This window comes from Euleptes europaea, chromosome 9, assembly GCF_029931775.1.
Source record: "Euleptes europaea isolate rEulEur1 chromosome 9, rEulEur1.hap1, whole genome shotgun sequence".
In the NCBI taxonomy this organism is placed as follows: Eukaryota; Metazoa; Chordata; class Lepidosauria; order Squamata; family Sphaerodactylidae; genus Euleptes; species Euleptes europaea.
The window spans coordinates 21,876,905-21,891,238 of record NC_079320.1 but is presented as its reverse complement, the minus strand read 5'-3'; the positions used below and the strand labels follow the sequence as shown (position 1 = coordinate 21,891,238).

Sequence of the window (14,334 nt, the reverse complement as noted above, 5' to 3'; positions counted from 1 at the left end):
TTTGGACATTTAGTCCACTGCTTGATTTGTCTACATTTATTGGTAAATCAGTTTGTCTTCGACTTTTAATTTCCTTCGTTTGTAATTCTTAATTGTTATTATTGTTAATTTTAGAACTGTATGAATGGCTTCTATTGAAAATTTTAGAACTGTATGAATGGCTTCTATACCAAATCAGACTCTTGTCAGTATTGTCTATTCAGACTTGCAGTGACTCTCCAGGGTCTCAGGCAGACCTTTCACATCACCTACTGCCTGGTCCTTTTAACTAGAGATGCCAGGGGATTGAACCTAGGACCTTCTGTATGCCAAGCAGATTCTCTCCACTGAGCCACAGCCCTTTTCCTTTCTCTGTACTGTATTAGCTGCTTTAAAGCTTTTGAAGTGGGAAGAATACTTCATGTTTCTAGATACCAGTATCAGTGTTTTAAATTTCCCGTCGATCTATTGACTGGGATTATAGTTTTAACTTTCAGTGTGAATGGTTTCTAGCCATTTTTTTACTTTCTATTTTGTGTGCAAACTAGGATGTAAACATTTTTTAAACTCTTAACATTGGTAGTTTCTTCAGAGGAGAGCCAGAAAAATCATCAGAAGAACTAATGTCTTCAGAAATGCCACCAGAAAACCTTTCATCAGCCAAGCTTACTGATGTGGAAGAAAACACAAAATCCAGCGTTGATCTGAAAGCAATGAAAGAATCAACACTGGAAAAAATGAAGGGTATTGAAGCTATGTCAAAAAGACAAAGAAAGAAGCTAATGAAGCAGAAACAGTGGGAAGAACAGAGGGACTTGCGCAAGTATGATTTGTCCTTTGCTACATGGGTAATGTTTTCTCTTTTTAATAACGCTGAGCAGGTGATAGGTTGCCTTTCATTATTCTTCCCAGGCAAAGGCTGGAAGTGGAATGCAGGCTTGGATGCTTGTCTTCCCCGTCTGAGTCTGTATGATAAAACATACTAGAAAGCCACCAGAAGGTTGGTGAATATACTTATCTGCTGCTACATTGCTCATGCATGTCATCTACCAGCAATTGTTTCCTTAAATAATCTAGCTGATACAACTTATTTATTGATTCATGGCGAAACCTGAGAAATGGACGCCTCTCCATGCAATCCTGAAGGGGGGAACAAAGCTCCATAGGAGCTGGCATGACCCGCAGCGTTAAAGTGCCCATTTAACCTGGGATAACGGGCACTTATGCTATCCTGGGTGGCACACATGCCAGCGCCTGGGAGCTGCAGAGCTACACCAGCCTCCGCCACCAGCGCAGCCAAGGTGGGAACGAAATACTGAAAGAAGCAGCAGGTGCTGACGGGGGGGGGGGGGGTTTTCCCGGGGGAAGCAAGACTTACAGTGGAAGTGATAACAGGTACAATAGCAGTTTTTTTGTAACCATTTCCTCTGGAAGGGCATTTTTGGTTCAGATGTAATACTTGCACCATGGTTTTGTGCTATGGGAATGAGCTTGTGTGCCCCCTCTCCTGCAATTTGACTGTTACCATTGTAACCATTGGTGTAACAGGTTCTTTGAATTCCCAGCTTTCATATAAAACAAAAGTGAAGTCTTTAGCTCCTTCCGTTGTTAATATATGCTTTTATCTTCCTATTTGGAAGACACATTGTTCCTTTTCATGACATCCAAACTAGAATTGCAAGGCATATAGTTTACCATTCTGATTTCAAAGCCAAGCACAACCTGTAGTTTGTTGACCTGGGTGCAAGAGCATTTGACAACTTGCCTCTGATCAAGGAGGGAAGGAATTGAAGCACACAAGGGGATGGAAAAGAAGGAGCATATGAACCCAAGGCTTATTTTGGCTTGTTTTTGCAGTACCAAATCATGGTGTGGCATTGTATCTTAACCAAGCTGCTATCTGAGTCCCATTATAATGGGTGACAGTCATGAAGCAAATGTTCCTGAAAGGTTTAAAAATGTGCAGAAGTCACCACCACCACCCAGCTACAATAGGGACTGTATTCAACAAATAATTTCTCCCTTCTGCTGACCAGCCTTTGGTTACAACCATAAATTTGTGGCTGAAACTGGAGGGAGGGGAAGGCCACACACATCCCTCTGATAATTTAAGGTTAGAAAGTTTGGAGTAACGCCTAGCAGTCTATACAGCTGAAATGCTATGTAAGGTGCTGTACAAATCCATACAATCCAGCAACTGCCTTTCCAAAGTTACTTTCCAGAATAATCGCAGAGATAGAACTGCAGGGAAATATTGGGAATTGGTAAGGGGGGTGAGTTTGTTTTAAGCTGTATAGTAATTTAATCTGTTCATCTGAAATGAACACAATATTCTTAGCATTTATATCTTGCTTTTCTACCAATATTACCATGCAGGGCAGTTTATGAAGTTTTATTTTTAAAAAACTTAAAATTGAGACTTGCAGTAATTTTAAAAAAGCCCCATAAAGACAGGAACACTGGGACTGTGAGCCCAGACAACATATATCCTACTCTACGGTACTCAAATGGGGGAGGGGAGGCTGGCAAAGTCTGCCTCCAGGTGCTGAAGGATTGTCTGGCTGGAGGATATTCCCCCCCACAATAGTTGTGTAAAATGCAACCTTATATGTATGCCCATGATAACTGGTGGCAATGTTAAGAAGAGTTATATCCTTATAAGCCCATTGCATTATATACTTAGAAGGGTGTAATTCTGTTTAGGATTGCACTGTTAAAGATCCACACAGCAGCTTATGATCAGTCTTAGTGATACTTAATGTAGATTGCCAAACAGTTAGTTGGTGTCCCCCTTGCCATTAAGTAAAGAACATAAATAAGCACTCTTAAAACATCCTAAATTGTGGTAGGTGACAGGTCAAAGGGGTGAGGTAAGGAGTCTTTAAGCTATGATTCTGTTAGTAGAAGGGGATCATTATTATCAAAAATGAATTTTCTTCTCAGTGAACCACTGGTATAGTTTTCTTAGGACAGGAGAAAAGGGTATTTCTGGGCTTCCACAAAACTTCACATCTCTGCTACTTTTAAAGATGCAGTCTAGTTAGTGTCTCAGTACCTACTAGCATTTTTTCCTTCTTAAAAACTATATGTTGTGTAATTCTAAAGTTGTGTAATTGATTTGACTATATGCTAATGTATAATGCAATAATACTTGATTTTTAATATTACAATGCTTCAGGAAGAAGCGTAAAGAAAAACGCTTGAAGAGAAAACTGGAGCGCCGGTCTCAACTGGAATCAAGCAACGAAGGAAGCATCAGGAAGCATATGCGTCGGGATGTTGTTCCTAGTACCCTTCGCCTTATAATAGACTGCAGTTTTGACAGTTTAATGGAGCTAAAGGTAAATGAAACAAGTACCGTTAAGTGAATTTTTTTCTGGCTTCTTTGGTTTGAGTATAGTCAAAGAATTGCATGGTTTGATTCAATGTTAACCTGAACATTCTGGTCATTAATTCAGCCTGAGGAAGGGGGGATTTTCACAGGGTGATTGCTCAGCCTTAGCTGTCTGTACTAATGAAGAGCAAAGTTAATAAAATGACATCATCCAAGTTTTATTTTAAAGTAACATGGACAACATGTAACACTCGTCATCATTAACCTTTATTGGCATGCCAGAGAACAAAAATAAAATATCAATATACCTCCAAAGGACAATACATGTAATTCACAAATCGGGTTAATAAAACTTTTCTTGTTCTTTAAGAACTCCTGTAAGAAATTCAGCCACCGTAGCCGTAATTTTAGGATCCTGATCACTAAATAAAAATTTACATTTCACTTCATTGCTCCTGTAAACAACATGTAACACTCATCCTTGGTGATGAAGCCTGCCTCCCACTTAAAATAATGATTTCTAAAATTTATTTAAAGACTTTTGTCCAAAAATCTGGTACTACAAGGCATAACCACCACATAGGATAAAGTGGAGGAAAGAATTATGCAAGTCACTTTGGGTCCCCATTGGGGACCCGAATGATTCTTGCTTTCTTATTAGCCCATTTATTTAATTCTTACCCAACCATTCCAACTGACAAGTTCTCAGTTAGATACATTGTATTAAATATGGCCATCATTTTCAGACTACTCTTCTAAAATATGCAGTTGGTATTGATGTCCATCTCTGTAAGTTATGCTTTATTTCACCATAGTTTTACACAATTATTTTCAAATAATTGATTTGAATTCAGAGTCAGCCAAGCTCATAAACATTTGATCTGCCTTGTAGAGCCCTCTGAATTCTGTTTTTAGTCTCTTGGTTTATATTTAGATCCATGAATTTAGTTTTAGGTTTATTCATCTGATAACCTGACACCTTTCCAGATTCATAAATACATTCTAGGATGACTTTCAAAGATTGTAAGATATGTAGACTGATGTGCGTATTTTTGTTACTCGTTCCTATATATTCAAAATGTTTACATTAGAAATAATAAAAACAAGACAAAATAAAGCAAAAATCAAAGTGTAATCTTTGAAAAATACTTAACATTGCTATACACATGGTTTGTTGTTATTGGCTTCACTTCTGTTTTACAAAGATAAATGTTGTTCAAAAATAACCGTTGTCAGTTAAAAGTTTCCTTTCTCTCTCTTTAGCGTCTCTCTGAATCTCTTGGTTAAAGCATTTTAAGGTGCTTTCTCTGAAGGACAATATAAAAAACAAATTGTGTTGTATACAGGATGTCAAGAAACTGCACAAGCAAATTCAGAGGTGTTATGCCGAAAATCGTAAAGCTCTTCATCCTGTACTGGTATGCTAGTGCAAATCTTTTTCCTAATCCCTAAATTTCCTAATTCCCACAAACTGACTGCTTAGTGATGGGCCAGTGGACCTCTTGGAGATTTTGGCCTTTTCAGATCTCCATCTCTGGCCAACCTCCTTGACGAGGATATTTTAAAGGAGCTAGTTAGTGATGTAAGGCACCCAATATATGTTTAAATTGGGTCCAGTTTTAAGCTTTTATTTGCAAGTTTTAATGTTGATGTATTTATATGTATTTTTATTATTTATTGTATCCATTGTTGGAAGCTGCCCTGAGCCCTTCAATGCTGGGGAGGACGGGGTATAAGTTAAATAAATAATAATAATACATTCTAATGTGTGAGCGGCCACTCATTAGAATGTATTAAAGAGAAAATATTGTCCTAATTGACAATGTTTACACAGTTTGACAGTATTTTTATCACAATTACATTAAAGATGGAATTAGCACTTATTTCTGGGAAAGTGACAACACAGAGAACCACATATTCCAAAATGTATGTATAATTTTGTCATTATATTAATATTTTAAGAATATTGAGGACCAGTATTTTCATTCTACATGAAAATACTGTAAAATAATTCTGTGAGAATTATTTATACTTAAACTTCAGTTTAAGTAGTGATAACTTGTTTGAATGCATCAACAAGAAATTTGTGAATAGAAAGGAGTGGGGAAAATGGGTATTTATTTAAGACTCAAATATTACATACTTCCCCCCTTCCATCTTTCAAAGTTTTACTTGACAAGTCATGGAGGCCAACTGAAAGACAACATGGATGAAACTGACAAAGGTTGGATAAACTGGAAGGTAAGGTTTTTATATATAAGTTGTATTAGTGATCTCCTCTTCTCTGTTTAACTGTTTTCCCTTTAGTATGCTATTAACTAGTAACTTGGAGCAGATGACGTTGTATATGGCTGAGACTCTGGATGACAACTAAAGATTGACAAACTTAGAACACTGTAAAGATGCCCAAGTGAAATGGCCGTATCACCGCTTTTCAACAGTTTCAAAAATTCTGCTTTTTTTGAAGGCTAGTCTACAACCAGGCTTTTGCTGCTCATCATGAAGGTTGATAGGAACCCATTTCTTGACTAGGAGATACTTGGTTTAAATGAATTGCTCAGGGTATGTTCTTCTACAACAATCTTCTGAGTAGAGACAGTGTAATGCAGGGGTTGCCAACCTTTTTGAGCCTGTGGGCACCTTTGGAATTCTCACATAAGGTGGTGAGCGCAAATACAAAACATCTGCCACAGGAGGATGAGCCATGCACACAGTGGAAGGCCAAGTGAAGGGGAGAAGAGGGGTAATCAAAATACAGTGGGAAAGAGTAGTGACAGAGAATAAAAACGAGACTGTGGTAGCTGCATCTGAAACACTCCCCCCTTCCCTTTCCCCTTTTTCTTTTTTCTGCTTCCTCCCTCCCATTCTATCTCATGCCCATCCATTAACATCTCTTGGCGCCCCACGCTGGACATATATGGTTTTCTGGTCCTGGAAACAATAACATCATCTTAGAGCCATGATGGGGCTCCATTATTGTTCACTACTATTTAAGGTTGTAATTATTTATCTGGCATTTATTATTTTAATTGTAATTTTATGCTGTTATATGCCCTGAGCTCGGCTTTAGTTGGGAAAGGCGGGATAAAAATATAATTAGTAATAATTTTATTCTGTAACAAAAATGTTATAAAATCCATAGCCTGTTTTGATTTTGAGTGAAAAATAGTTATCAGGTAGTAGTATGCAAAAATGCTTGTGAGTTATTGGCTCTAGGCAGGCAAATCTATTGTACCAGTACCTCATCCTGTACTGTTTAGTTAGTCACAATTTAGACCTTAAGACTCAGTCTAACTGTGAAGTGCACATTTAAGTCAGCCTCATATCCTTGGATTTTTAAACTATTTCCTTGAATATTTTTGCTTGTATTTATGTCTTGAAGGATATCCACATTAAACCAGAGCACTATAGTGAATTGGTGAAGAAGGAAGACCTTGTGTACCTTACATCAGACTCTCCTGATGTCCTGAATGAACTAGATGAGTCCAAAGCATATGTCATAGGTGGCTTGGTGGATCACAATCATCACAAGGTATCCTGCTGTGGCTTCAATCTAGTGCTGATTTACTTAGGACTAAGTACCTGTGAACTTGGCGAGACTTCCTGCTGAGTACATGTGCTTAAGGTCATGCAACATAACATTATTTTAAGTTGTTTTGAATCCTAATTCCATTATATCAAAAGTGAAGAGGATTGCAGCTCTCCTGGTCTTTTATGGTAACCTCTGTTTCCAGGTGGTAATAAATCAGTTGACATTTTTTCGTGGAATGCTTTGAAATTCAGCAGTAACCATTCTTCCTTCAACTACCAATCAAAACAGTTTGCATACCCTTGAGTGGCAGTTAATGGGAGAAGTTAATGGGAGAGTAACAATGTGGAGAGGCAGAGAGATTAAGCTAACAGTAGCTGAGCTAAGAAAAGAGAGAAGAGACACAGACAACTTTCTCTCCCCCACCCCTTCTACCTGCCCAGAAGTTTTGAGAAGGAAGAAAATAAGCTAAATGTACACCAAATACCAGATAAATCCTTTGCTGGGAATGGGAGATGAAAGAAAAAGAAGACAATATTGAGCAAGCAGGGAGTGTTAGTGTCAGTCTGGTCTCTGAAGCAAGGCATGAGGTGACTGCTGGGCAAGCCCACCTCTGCCACTAGGCTCATGAAAGGAATTCCCAGTTTTGTCACTTCTTGTTTTCTTCATCCAACCCTGTTCCCTACAAGAGACAGATAATTCTGTACCCATTGCTCATGTTGCAGGATGATCCTTAAAACAGCTAAAGCAGGGTCAGCAATGTATCTGTTGCTGCCACAGCTATTAGGAGAACATCCTCAGTGATTCTGTTATTTTTAATCATGTTTATTGCAGCATTGCTAGTGTCTCACCAAGGATAGGCTCCTAAGTAATGCAGTCCCTGACCAGAGTGAGACACAAACTATGGGAAAATATTTAGAGTGTGCAGTTAGGGCAAGCTGTTGATTGGTTGGCATTATTATTATTTGTTTGTTTGTTTTACTTCTATTAGAAATCTTAAAGAAGATTGTATCAGGTCCTCCATCCAGGCACAGATAGGGGCTGTTTTTCCTTCATTTTACCAGAGCCATAGGATTAGAAGTTCTCACATGTTTTTTTTTTGTGTGTGTGTTAAGTTTTGTCAAGTTGCTTCTGATTTATGGTGACCCTATGAATTAAAAGTAAAGGTAAATGTCCCCTGTGCAAGCACCGGGTCATTCCTGACCCATGGGGGGATGTCACATCCATACGTTTCCAAGGCAGACTTTGTTTGCGGGGTGGTTTGCCAGTGCCTTCCCCAGTCATCTTCCCTTTACCCCCAGCAAACTGGGTACTCATTTCACCGACCTCAGAAGGATGGAAGGCTGAGTCAACCTTGAGCCGGCTACCTGAAACCGACTTCCGTTGGGATCGAACTCAGGTCGTGAGCAGAGCTTTTGACTGCAGTACTGCAGCTTTACACTCTGCCCCATGGGGCTCCTACCCTATGAATTAGTGACCTCTCAAATGTCTTATCGTTAACAGCCTTGCTCAGGTCTTACAAGCTGAGAGCCATGGCTTTCTTGAGTCAATCCATCTCATGTTGGGTCTTCCTCTTTTCCTGATGCCTTCAACTTTTCCTAGCATGATTGTCTTTTCCAGTGACTCTTGTCTTCTCATAATATGACCAAAATACGATAGCCTCAGTTTAGTCATTTTAGCTTCTAGGGTCAGTTTAGGCTTGATTTGATCAACCATGCACTTACTTGTCTTTTTGGCAGTCCATGGTATCTATAAAACTCTCCTCCAAAACCAGGTTTCAAATGAATTTCACCTCTTATTTGATCTTATTTATTTACTTCAATAAGATCTTAAAATCTAATTGAATTATACACCAGTTTTCTTCCCAAATGAGACCAGGGTGGTTTACAACATTCTCCCCTCCATTTTATCCTCACAACTACCCTGTGAAGTAAGTTAGGCTGAGTGGGTGTCTCCCAAGGACACCCAGCAAGTTTCCATGGCAGAGTAGGGACTTGAACCTGGGTCTCCCAGATCCTGGATCTAACCCCTACACCATCCTGCCATATTTTTTTTTACTTTGCTAGTTTTGTTTTGTAAAAGAGTTGTGGTTTTGCTTTATTTAACTTGCGAGTAGTGGATTCTGCTTATTTGTTAAAGTATGTGGGTATTGGAAGATGATGAGGGAAGTGGGGCTGAAGAAGGCTGAACTGAGTAGATTTGATAAGCTGTAGGTTATACGGTGACTTCTGGGAAATATGCAGTAGGAATATACAACTTGCCAGTATGACCTGGTTACAAAACATTTTACTGAAGTCTATTGTCAGTATATGAGCTTGGATTCTAAGCCTTTGCTTCCACTGGTGCTGCACTGTGGGGATGGTTCTTCGGGAGCTAGAAGCTGCTGCTAGTGTAAAAACCAGCCTCTTCCCTGGCGCTGAAACACCGAGTACCAGAGGAAAATGCTGTGCAGCACAGGACTGCTTCTGTGATAGATGAAAAAGGGTGCCAGTGGAAGCGAGGCTTAGGGTCCAAGCCACAGTTCATAAGCAGCAGTGGAGCTTCTCTAATCATTTCCCCGTTGTAAAATGTGCAGCTCTGCGAAACATCCTTAGAATAGACAAAACTAACTCACCACTGGTGATCAGATAAGTTTTATCCTGTGTCTTCCCTACAGGGCATCACATACAAAAGAGCACAAGAACTGGGAATAAGTCATGCACAACTTCCCCTGGGGATCTTTGTAAAAATGAACAGCAGGAAAGTTCTGGCAGTGAATCATGGTAAGCGATGAAGTTGAAAAAGCAAATGTTTCAGAATAAGCATGCCACAGATGTAAAAAATGTACACCGCACTTATCGGCTGTGGGGCTCTTGCACATACTGCGTGTTTGTGACTTTCACTTGGTGGTGATTGCCATCTGTTTTCTTGTACTGCAGAGGCACTGTCAACTTCTCAATATATTCTTGATTATGTTTAGTGAACCACTTCGGTAAGTGGGTAAGGGTATTTTTTCCTTGGCTTCAGTCACTGCCTGGACAAGATCAATGTGCTAATATGTGGCTTTCCAATGTTCCTTGAATTTTTAGCTCCAGCCTTTGCAGTGTGATTGCTTGGTGTTCACAAACTGCAGAGACAAATACTGTCACAGCTTGAGGACTGTGGTGTGTGCTGGTCATTGTGATAACAAATTACATTTATACGGCAGTTGTGTTTTTTTCTTTCTTGTTTCCTGTATGCTGGACTTCAGCAACACTCAACACAATTTTGGTTTATTGGATTGATAATAAATTCTAATGCATTTATTTATTTACTTTATCACCTTTATCACTGAGACTCAAGGTGGATTATAGGATATACAACTGCAAGCAGACAGCTTAAAATAATGCAGAGGACTAAGATTACAGAATTAGAGAACAGAGAACTATCTAAGGCAAGGTCTGTTATAAACAAAGCAAGACAATGCAGTAAACACAGGTTGCCATCTTGAACTGTTTTTATTAAGTGTCTTTTCTCGTAAATAAACACTTTCCAGCTTTTGGAACGGTTTGTTTTTTACTATAGAGATCCTTCTTTCTCTGCTACCACTCCCTTTAACAGAGCCACAAGACTCTTGTTTATTCCATATTTGTGTTCAGCATTGGTTTTTATTTGGATTTTTCACCTTTATATAAAAATATGTAAAAGTCATCAGTTAATGATGTATTGGTATACTTATGAAAATATGACTTTACTCTGTCAGCATAAGATAATGCAGCAGTGCTACTTAACGTAGGGGAAACCTTGGTAGCTCCTTTCTGTAGCAGTTGCATTCTGACCTGTTGTAACTGGGAATGCTTATGTTCCATCATGTCAAAAATTGTCTTGAGAGTAGTGCTTTAATTGAGAGCCTTGTTATGTACAGTCTGTTATTGAGGTTATAATTAAGAGTTAATTGGAATTAAACTCTGATTCTGACAAAGGACATCCTTTTTTTTAAAAAAAAAAGGAGTATCTTATCTTTCTTTCTTTTGGTTGCAGTGTTTGAGATAATACTTGCGTACCTGGAGAAAAGAGTGTGGGAAGAAGCATTTTTCACTGTCTTGCCACCACGGAAAGGAGCCAAACCACTGAAGGAAATAACTGATGCCTCCATGTGCAAGCTAAAAGAGTCAGTAGAGGTTCAAGATGAAGAGTCTGATAGTGACTAACCTCCAGTGGGAATATGCATGAAAGTATCATGGACTATGAGGGGAGGAAGTTGGATTGAATATACAGGGGCAGTATACTGTGCTTATGATGCAGAACTGGCTATGGGGCATTGCATAGCTTGGCAGTTTTACATTGCCAGATTTGAGCTGTATATTTTACTTTTAAAATATGTGATCTTTTGTAGCCTTTAAAGTAAACTAAAGGACACTTTCTCAGGCCTTTATGTTTCCCAAGGAAGCTAATATTTATTTTCCTCATAAATATTATTATTTAATATTTGCAAAGAGGTAACGTTTTTTTCCCCTCCGGGAGCTGACAATAGAATATTAGTGATGGTGAATAGTGCCTTGACTGAAACACTTCGATGTGTAATTCTTAAAACTTTTAAATTTATTCTTCTGTTACTGGCATTCTGAAATCTGCCCTGCTTTGGGGGTGTTTGGGAGCATTTTGGTGCACACATAACATATTCCAATTGGAATTGTAATCTCTGAATTCGTTTTCAGGAAAAAAAATGAGAGAAGGGCTTTCAGATCCTTTTCCCATGCTGTCTTAATTCAGTTTCCTCTTAATCTTGGTGTAGATGTGTAAATTTGTCAGGGCAACACTGAGATTTGTTCTGTATGTTTATTCTGCTGGGGATGATCCCACAGCAGTTGATCTAAAGGCCCTTTTTTTGGTTATACATGAGCTTCTTCCTGCAATACAGTCTTTCCTGCCCTCTGAAGCTCCTGGTCTTTTGTGCATGGCTGTTTCCCTCATGGTCAGTTTGGGTCTGATGAGTTTGGGTCTTTGTTTTGATTATGCATGTCATTTCTGATCATCAGAGGTCACCATTCTCTCCCCCTGCATTTCCCTGTGTTTTGCCCACTATTTCAGGGACCTGTTTTATCTCGAAGTTGAAAACACAGGGAAACGCAAGGGGAAATCGAGGTGACCTCTGACGGCTGGAAACGGAATGCATAATCAAAACTAAGACCTGAAATCATCGGAGGGGTGACCATAAGGGAAACAGCCATGCATAAAAGGTCACTGTCACAACACCAACCCATGCTGCAGCCACATTCCAGAAGGAGTGAAATGTTTAGGGAATGACATCAAGATAGGCTCCTTCGTGTCCTGGGATCTTCACATTACCTTCACAGCGCAGGAGGATACTGTGCTCTAGCAGCTCTTGTGCAGCATTGTGAGAAGGGAAGCCCTAAGTACCAATACAGTATGATAATTGTTGGATCGAAACAAGCTTTGATCACTGAAACTTTTACAATGACATGCAACTTGTCTCAATTTACAGCTTGGGCAATGTGTCAAACAATATTATGTTAGATGCAGTCTTTCAATTATAATGTTTCAGGGGTAAGTGTAAGCATGACTTGAGATCTTTAAAGGGCTTCAGTTTTCAGTTATTCAGAATTGCAGTAACATTCTCTTTGTTAAAAGATCTTGGCATGATCTAGCCAAAGTTGAACACCTTTTAATTCCATTCAGTTCATTGAGGTAGAGTTGAGCAATGCTTCCATTGAAATTAGCGAGATTTAAAAAGTGCTTAACTTTGGCTGGATTGTACCCATAGCTCAAAAGGTTTGCTGGATAAAAATGTTATGGACTGTGTAGTGTCGATAGAATGGAGTAGGAGTGTTTTGCCTTGATCTTAGACCATCTCTTTTAAAAAATTTAAATTGCAAAGAAATGTATAGTTCTAGGTCACAGTCCTTTTTGTCAATAAACCAAAATCCTGAGAAACAAATTTGCAGTTTGACACCCGTAATACTTAATCTCATTAAGGAATTTGCAAATTCAGCATATTACTATCTTATTTGCATATTTTGTTTCTGCCTTGAAATTAAGACCTATTCCAACTATTTCCAACCTGTAGTTTTATTAAAGGGACTTTAATAAACTTCTACAGAACTTCTACATTATTTGTGGTGTTTGTTCTGTTTAATAATTTATTTGCTTTAGTAAATTTAGTAATAGTGAATTGAAAAATCAAAAGTCCAAAGAAACTTATTTAGAAAATGACTCATTTTTCAATATTTGGTCACCCCCCGCCCCGATAAGTGTTAATACCCATTTTGTCTTCCGTTGACTCTATCTAGTAAACCATCATAATCTCCAGGCTTGTTAATGTAGTGACTATCACATCTTTCCTCTGTTCTTGGCTTTTTAAAGGGCCATCCCTGTCCAGCTTCATGCTGGACAAACATTTGCAATCAACTGTCAGATTTTACTGTATATTTTCAGTGGGAAGCTTTTTGGAAGGCTCAAGCTGTGACTTGCCCTGTCTTAGTAATGAAGTGCATCTTTTCCACATGTTTTCTTCATATTTTCTAGTGCTAGTAAATCCCAAGAATGTGCAGGACAGTAATTCTACAACTTTTTCATACAATTGTTAGCATTGCCCTGAATGATGTGGGGGTTTTGTTTGCTTTGATTTCCTTTGACTGAGATCAGCAGTTGCCGACACCAAGGAACAAAGAGAGGTGCTCTTGGCAGATGTGCCAAATATCAAGGCCCAGGGGAAGGAGGAGGCCAGTGGCAGCAGATCACCTGGGAGTGCCACCTGGCATGTAGAAATGCTTCCTCAGTCAGGCAAATGTCTGGGAGAAGCCCATAAAGGGCAGGGGTTTCTAGGGCCATCCAGCTATGCATACTTAGCTAGGACCTTAAAAGGGCAGCCGGGAGGGAGATAGGTTGGGCTAGGTGGAGAAGGTGTAGAAGGAAGGCGTAAAGGACTAGCAGACAAGAGGGAGGGAACTACCTCTCAGGGCATGCTGTAGGAAGCTCTGCATCTTGCTCCTGAAACTTTTGTCTTCAAGCTATGAGGTGTAACCCCTTGCCAACTCTGCTGTGGCCTTTGCCCCCCCCCCTTCACAACGGGAAGCCCATCCACAGCCATCTACCTTTTATGTAATTTCCACATCTTTTTAGTAAAAAAGCATGCAGTCTACATTGTTAATTGTCATAGAACTATTTTGCCTAGCTATTGGTGGTTACTCTGTACATAACAGAATTAAGCATGATTGCAATGACATAATACAGAACCACTAAACCACTAAACCATCACTTTAATTCTTTGTTTCTCTGTAATATTACCTTGCTTTTTAAAGAACAGTTGATAGTTTGTATGCTCCCATAGCATTGTGGATGTTTACTGTACATTGCACATGTTTTTTTTATTTTTAATGACTAGCCAATCTCCTGTGACATGTTAATAGCTCCCTGGAGTGAGTTGCATAAATATGTGCCCAGGAATATTAGGTTGCAGTCTGAGTACTTTTATAAAGTGTTTGACATGGATGTATGACTGTTTAAATTAGTA

The 14,334-nt window shown here is 39.1% G+C and overlaps 1 protein-coding gene across 1 annotated transcript; it reads left to right on the top strand.

Moving 5' to 3' along the window:
• The first annotated feature begins 574 nt into the window (after nucleotides 1-574).
• Nucleotides 575-11,071, top strand: TRMT10A (tRNA methyltransferase 10A). The gene is made up of 7 exons (XM_056855163.1): nucleotides 575-802; nucleotides 3,158-3,320; nucleotides 4,660-4,731; nucleotides 5,480-5,554; nucleotides 6,696-6,845; nucleotides 9,499-9,604; nucleotides 10,842-11,071. The coding sequence occupies exons 1-7, from the start codon at nucleotides 603-605 to the stop codon at nucleotides 11,009-11,011; spliced, it is 936 nt and encodes a 311-aa protein (XP_056711141.1). The 5' UTR covers nucleotides 575-602; the 3' UTR covers nucleotides 11,012-11,071.
• Nucleotides 11,072-14,334: the final 3,263 nt, after the last annotated feature.